Here is a 7,174-nt window from a genome sequence, read left to right as displayed (position 1 = left end):
CGCCCCCATGCCTGGCTCCACCCTCCTGGCTGACTGGTTCCGCCCCCCTAGCTGTCTGGCTCCGCCCCCATGCCTGGCCCCATCCCCCAGCTGACTGGCTCCGCTCCCCCTGGTGACTGGCTCCGCCCCCATGCCTGGCCCCACCCCCCCAGCTGACTGGCTCCACCCCCATGCCTGGCTCCACCCTCCTGGCTGACTGGTTCCACCCCCCTAGCTGTTTGGCTCCGCCCCCATGCCTGGCTCCTCCCCCATGCCTGGCTCCGCCCCACCGGCTGCGTGGCTCCACATCCCCTGGATGCCTGGCTCCGCCCCCTCCAGATGCCTGGCTCCGCCCCAATGCCTGGCTCCACCCCATGCCTGGCTCCACCCCTCGGATGCCTGGCTCCACCCCTGATGCCTGGCTCCACCCCCTCCGGGTGCCTGGCTCCACCCCATCAGCACCTGGGGCCCCTCCCTTGGATGCCTGGCTCCGCCCCCAATGCCTGGCTCCACCCCCTGATGCCTGGCTCCACCCCACAAGCACCTGGGGCCCCTCCCTGATGCCTGGCTCCACCCCCAATGCCTGACCCCGCCCCTAATGCCTAGCTCCACCCCCCCATATGCCTGGCCCCGCCCCACGAGCACCTTGGTCCTCTCCCGCAGATGCCTGGCTCTGCCCTTGATCCCTGGCTCCTCCCCCAATGCTTGGCTCCACCCCCTCCGCATGCCTGGCTCCGCCCCCCGATGCTTTGTCCCCACCCCCAATGCCTGGCTCCACCCCACAAGCACCTGGGTCCCTTCCTCTGGATGCCTGGCTCCACCCCCAATGCCTGGCTCCACCCCCAATAGCTGGCTCCACCCCCAATGCATGGCTCCACCCCCTATGCCTGGTTCCGCCCCCAATGCCTGGCTCCGCCCCACAAGCACCTGGGTCCCCTCCCTGATGCCTGACTCCGCCCCCAATGCCTGGCTCTACCCTTCCATATGCCTTGCCCCTCCCCCTCCAGATGCCTGGCCCCGCCCCACGAGCACGTGGGTCCCCTCCCCTGGATGCCTGGCTCCGCCCCCAATGGCTGGCTCCGCCCCCAATGGCTGGCTCCACCCCCAATGCTTGGCTCCGCCCCCAATGCCTGGCCCCGCCCCACAAGCACCTGGGTCCCCACCCCTGGATGCCTGGCTCCGCCCCTATGCCTAGCTCCACCCCCCAATGCCTGTCTCCTCCCCTGGCTGTCTGGCTCCACCCCCTCCGGATGCCTGGCTCCACCCCCCCCGATGCCCGACTCCACCCCCTGGATGCCTGGGTCCCCTCCCCCGGATGCCTGGCTCCGCCCCCCGAACCGCCCGGCTCCCGCAGGCGATTGGTGGAGCAGGAGGAGGAGGGGGCGCGGCAGCGGCTGGGGGCGGAGCTCGGCCGGCGGCAGGGCTGCCTGCGCCGCAGGGACAGGTGGGTGCCCGCGGCCCCTCCCCCCGGCGGCCCTCGTGGCCCCGCCCACTCCCTCCCTCCGGCCCCGCCCACTCCCCCTCTGGCCCCGCCCCCTCAGGCTGGCGCAGGAGCTGGAGCGGCTGCAGCGCCCCCTGGAGGCTCCGCCCGAGTGAGGGGAGACGCGGGGGGCGGGGCCACGGGGGACCTGCCCCGCCCCTCCTGTCCCCTGCTGTCACCCCCTGTCCCCTGTGTGTGTCCCCCTGTCCCTCATCCCCGTGTGTCCCCCTGTCCCCCCGTGTCCCCACATCCCCGTGTCCCCCCAGTGTCCCTCCATGTCCCCATGTCCCCACATCCCCATGTCCCCCAATGTCCCCAATGTCCCCCAATGTCCCCCATATCCCCATGTCCCCATGTCCCCCAATGTCCCCCATGTCCCCCCAATGTCCCCCATGTCCCCATGTCCCCATGTCCCCCAATGTCCCCCAATGTCCCCCCAATGTCCCTCCATGTCCCCTCAATGTCCGTCCCTGTCCCCATGTCCCCCAATGTCCCCATGTCCCCCCAATGTCCCCATGTCCCCCCATATTCCCCTATGTCCCCCTGATGTCCCCATGTCCCCATGTCCCCCAATGTCCCCATGTCCCCATGTCCCCATGTCCTCCAATGTCCCCATGTCCCCATATCCCCCATGTCCTCCAATGTCCCCCCAATGTCCCTCCATGTCCCCCCAATGTCCCCCATGTCCCCATGTCCTCCAATGTCCCCTATGTCTCCCCAATGTCCTCCATGTCCCCTCAATGTCCCCCATGTCCCCCCATGTTGCCCAATGTCCCCATGTCCCCCCAATGTCCCCCCACATCCCCCACGACCCGCCAATGTCCCCATGTCCCTCATGTCCCCCCATGTCCCCCCACTATCCCCATGTCCCCCCGATGTCCCCCTACATCCCCCATGTCCCCCCAATGTCCCCATGTCCCCCTGATGTCCCTCCATGTCCCCCCAATGTCCCCATGTCCCCCCATATTCCCCTATGTCCCCCTGATGTCTCCATGTCCCCCCATGTCCCCCCACTGTCCCCATGTCCCTCCAGTGTCCCCATGTCCCCCCATGTTCCCCTGTGTCCCCCCCGATGTCCCCATGTCCCCGTCCCCATGTCCCCACCTCCCCGTGTCCCCCTGATGTCCCCCTGTCCCCCCATGTCCCCACGTCCCCCCCATGTCCCCCTGATGTCCCCACGTCCCCATGTCCCCCCCATGTTCCCCCCATGTCCCCCACGTCCCCCCGATGTCCCCCTGTCCCCCCCGATGTCCCCAATAAACGTCCCCAACCCCCACCACCGCTCTGGTCTCTCCATGCGGGTCCCCGCGCTACCGGTCACCCTTCCCCTCCCCAACATGGCCGCCCCTATTGGCCGCCGCCATTTTTCCCCCCCACTGGCCGCCGCCATTTTCCTCCTCCCCGCGCAGGCGCCGACGCCATTTTAGGGACGGGCGCGGGCGGCGGCGGCGGCCATATTGTTTGTGGGCACGGAGGAGGGGGGGGGGGGTGTTCCCTTACCCCGGAAGCGGAGGGGGTGTGGCCCACTTCCGCTTCCGGTTGTGGCGGAGCCAGGCCGGGCTCTTCCGTCGGGGGCAGCGGCCGCGATAACGGGGCGATGGTGAGGGGGGGGGCCGGGGCCTCTTTTGGGGAGGGGGGGTCCTCGGAATTCGGGGTCCCCCCCCCCGGGGCCCTGACACCCCCCGTTCCCCAGGACAGCGAATTTTCGGACGCGGAGGCGGGCCCGGGGGGGGAGGAGAACGCTCCGGTTTACTGCGTCTGCCGCAAACCCGACATCAACTGCTTCATGATGTGAGTGCCGGGCCCCGGGGGGGACACACGACACCCCCAAATTTCCTACCCCCCCCCCCAACCGCACCCCTGGGTGTCCCCCCGAATCCCCGGGTCCCCCTGCACCCCTTAATTCCCCTTGCCCGGGTCCCTGGGGCCCCCCCCTGAACCCTTCAACCCCCTTCTCTGGGTGCCTGGGTCCCCCCTCAACCCCCTTCCCTGCAGCCCTGGGCCCCCCCAAACCCCTCAACCCCCTTCGCTGCACCCCTGGGGCCCCCCCAAACCCCTCAACCCCCTTCGCTGCACCCCTGGGGCCCCCCCAAACTCCTCAACCCCCTTCCCTGCACCCCTGGGGCCCCCCAAACCCCTCAACCCCCTCCTCTGGGTGCTTGGGTCCCCCCTGAACCCCTCAACCCCCTTCCCTGCACCCCTGGGGCCCCCCCAAACCCCTCAACCCCCTTCCCTGCACCCCTGGGGCCCCCCCAAACCCCTCAACCCCCTTCCCTGCACCCCTGGGGCCCCCCCAAACTCCTCAACCCCCTCCCCTGCACCCCTGGGGCCCCCCCCAAACTCCTCAACCCCCTTCCCTGCACCCCTGGGGCCCCCCAAACCCCTCAACCCCCTTCCCTGCACCCCTGGGGCCCCCCTGAACCCCTCAACCCCTTCCCTGCACCCCTGGGGCCCCCCCAAACCCCTTAACCCCCTCCTCTGGGTGCTTGGGTCCCTCCTGCACCCCTTAACACCCCCCCAACCCCTGGGTGTCCCCCCCCAAAACTCCTGGGTCCCCCCAACCCCTTAATTCCCCTTCCCCAGCTGCTTGGGTCCCCCCTGAACCCCTTAATTCCCCCCTCCCCATCACCTGGGTCCCCCCCAAACACCCGGGTGCCCCCTGCACCCCTTAACCCCCTCCCCTGCACCCCTGGGTGCCCCCCTGTGCACCCTAGGGTGTCCCCTGAACCCTGCTGGACCCCTGGGTCCCCCCCCAAACCCCTCAACCCCCTCCTGTGGGTGCCTGGGTCCCCCCTGAACCCCTTTAACCCCCTTCCCTGCACCCCTGGGCCCCCCCCGAACCCCTTAACCCCCTTCCCTGCACCCCTGGGTCCCCCCCCATGGCACCCCTGGGTGTCCCTTGAACCCCCCTGGCTCCCTGGGTCCCCCCCAAACACCTGGGTCCCCCCTGCACCCCTTAACCCCCCCCCCCGATCACCTGGGTGCCCCCTGAACCCCTCAACCCCCTTCCCTGCACCCCTGGGCCCCCCCCAAACCCCTCAACCCCCTCCTCTGGGTGCCTGGGTCCCCCCCGAACCCCTTAATTCCCCCCTCCCCTACACCCCTGGGGCCCCCCCAAACTCCTCAACCCCCTTCCCTGCACCCCTGGGCCCCCCCCGAACCCCTTAACCCCCTTCCCTGCAGCCCTGGAGCCCCCCCAAACCCCTCAACCCCCTTCCCTGCACCCCTGGGGCCCCCCCAAACCCCTCAACCCCCTTCTCTGGGTGCCTGGGGCCCCCCCGAACCCCTCAATCCCCTTCTCTGCACCCCTGAGTCCCCCCTGAACCCCTCAACCCCCTTTTCTGCACTCCTGGGCCCCCCCGAACCCCTCAACCCCCTTCGCTGCAGCCCTGGGGCCCCCCCAAACTCCTCAACCCCCTTCGCTGCAGCCCTGGGGCCCCTCAAACTCCTCAACCCCCTCCCCTGCACCCCTGGGTGCCCCCCTGTGCACCCCTGGGCGTCCCCTGAACCCTCCTGCACCCCTGGGCCCCCCCCAAATCCCTCAACCCCCTTCTCTGAGTGCCTGGGTCCCCCCTGAACCCCTCAACCCCCTTCCCTGCACCCCTGGGGCCCCCCTAAACCCCTCAACCCCCTTCCCTGCACCCCTGGGGCCCCCCAAACCCCTCAACCCCCTTCCCTGCACCCCTGGGGCCCCGCCGAACCCCTCAACCCCCTTCCCTGCACCCCTGGGGCCCCCCCAAACCCCTCAACCCCCTTCCCTGCACCCCTGGGGCCCCCCCGAACTCCTTAACCCCCTTCCCTGTACCCCTGGGGCCCCCCAAACCCCTCAGCCCCCTTCCCTGCACCCCTGGGGCCCCGCCGAACCCCTCAACCCCCACCCCTGGGCCCCCCCCAAACCCCTCAACCCCCTTCCCTGCACCCCTGGGCCCCCCCCAAACCCCTCAACCCCCTCCTCTGGGTGCTTGGGTCCCCCCTGAACCCTCAACCCCCTTCTCTGCAGCCCTGGGGCCCCCCCAAACCCCTCAACCCCCTTCCCTGCACCCCTCGGGCCCCCCCGAACCCCTCAACCCCCTTCCCTGCACCCCTCGGGCCCCCCCAAACTCCTCAACCCCCTCCCCTGCACCCCTGGGTGCCCCCCTGTGCACCCCTGGGCGTCCCCTGAACCCTCCTGCACCCCTGGGCCCCCCCAAACCCCTCAACCCCCTTCTCTGGGTGCCTGGGTCCCCCCTGAACCCCTCAACCCCCTTCCCTGCACCCCTGGGTCCCCCCCCCATGGCACCCCTGGGTGTCCCTTGAACCCCCCTGGGTCCCCCCCAAACACCTGGGTCCCCCCTGCACCCCTTAACCCCCCCCCCGATCACCTGGGTGCCCCCCGAACCCCTCAACCCCCTTCCCTGCACCCCTGGGGCCCCCCAAACCCCTCAACCCCCTCCTCTGGGTGCCTGGGTCCCCCCTGAACCCCTTAATTCCCCCCTCCCCAGACCCCTGGGTGCCCCCCAGACCCCTGGGTGCCCCCCAAATCCTTGGGTGCCCCCCAAATCCCTGCCTCCCTCCTTATAAAACTTCCCCAGCCCCTTGGGTGCCTTATGGGGGGGGGGGGGGGGGGTCCCAGATATCGGCGTCCCTTAGGGTGGGGGATCCCGGGTGTCGGGGTCCCTTAGGGTGGGGGTTGGGGGGGGTGGGGGGGTGTTCCCGGTTGCGTGGGTGTCCCCCCCCAGCGAGGCGCTCCCCTCCCCCGCAGCGGGTGCGACAACTGCAACGAGTGGTTCCACGGGGACTGCATCAACATCACCGAGAAGATGGCCAAGGCCATCCGGGAGTGGTACTGCCTGCAGTGCCGCGGTGAGCCCCGATTTGGGGGGGCAGCCCCTCTTGGGGGGGGGCAGCCCCTTTTTGGGGGTCCCCCTAATGCCGGGGATCCTTTTTGGGGGTTCCTTAAATGCCTGGGATTGTTTTTGGGCGTCCCCCCAAGTGCCTGGGATCGTTTTTGGGGGTGCCTTAAATGCTGGGGATCCTTTTTGGGGGTCCTTTAAATGCTTGGGATTGTTTTTGGGGGTCCCCTAAATGCTGGGGATCCTTTTTGGGGGTCCCTTAAATGCCTGGGATCCTTTTTGGGGGTCCCTTAAATGCCTGGGATCCTTTTTTGGGGTCCCTTAAATGCTTGGGATCCTTTTTGGGGGTCCCTTAAATGCCTGGGATCCTTTTTGGGCGTCCCCCCAAGTGCCTGGGATCGTTTTTGGGGGTCCCCTAAATGCTGGGGATCGTTTTTGGGGGTCCCTTAAATGCCTGGGATCCTTTTTGGGGGTCCCTCAATGCTGGGGATTCTTTTTGGGGTCCCCCCCAAATGCTTGGGATGGTTTTGGGGGTCCTTTAAATGCTTGGGATCCTTTTTGGGGGTCCCCTACATGGTTGGGATTGTTTTTGGGGTCCCCCCCAATGCCAGGGATCCTTTTTGGGGGTCGCCCCAAGTGCCTGGGATCGTTTTTGGGGGTCCCTTAAATGCTGGGGATCGTTTTTGGGCGTCCCCCCAATGCCTGGGATCCTTTTTGGGGTCCCTTAAATGCCTGGGATCGTTTTTGGGGGTCCCCCCAAGTGCCTGGGATCGTTTTTAGGGGTCCCCTAAATGCCTGGGATCCTTTTTGGGGGTCCCTTAAATGCTTGGGATCCTTTTTGGGGTCCCCCCAATGCTTGGGATCCTTTTTGGGGGTCCCTTAA

At 68.3% G+C, this 7,174-nt stretch overlaps 1 protein-coding gene across 1 annotated transcript in view; it reads left to right on the top strand.

The window, feature by feature from the left end:
* Positions 1-2,985: 2,985 nt before the first annotated feature.
* CXXC1 (CXXC finger protein 1) overlaps positions 2,986-7,174 on the top strand; it is a gene marked incomplete at its 3' end in the record, with an annotated part of 30,953 nt that continues 26,764 nt past the window's right edge. The window contains exons 1-3 of the mRNA XM_075489468.1: positions 2,986-3,059; positions 3,153-3,250; positions 6,201-6,301. Coding sequence (XP_075345583.1) covers positions 3,057-3,059; positions 3,153-3,250; positions 6,201-6,301 — 202 coding nt within the window. The remainder of the gene's footprint in view (positions 3,060-3,152; positions 3,251-6,200; positions 6,302-7,174) is intronic.

The sequence above is a fragment of the Mycteria americana genome, unplaced genomic scaffold (genome assembly GCF_035582795.1).
Source record: "Mycteria americana isolate JAX WOST 10 ecotype Jacksonville Zoo and Gardens unplaced genomic scaffold, USCA_MyAme_1.0 Scaffold_153, whole genome shotgun sequence".
In the NCBI taxonomy this organism is placed as follows: domain Eukaryota; kingdom Metazoa; phylum Chordata; class Aves; order Ciconiiformes; family Ciconiidae; genus Mycteria; species Mycteria americana.
The sequence above is the reverse complement of the archived record's forward strand: the minus strand, read 5'-3'. Positions and strand labels throughout refer to the sequence as shown.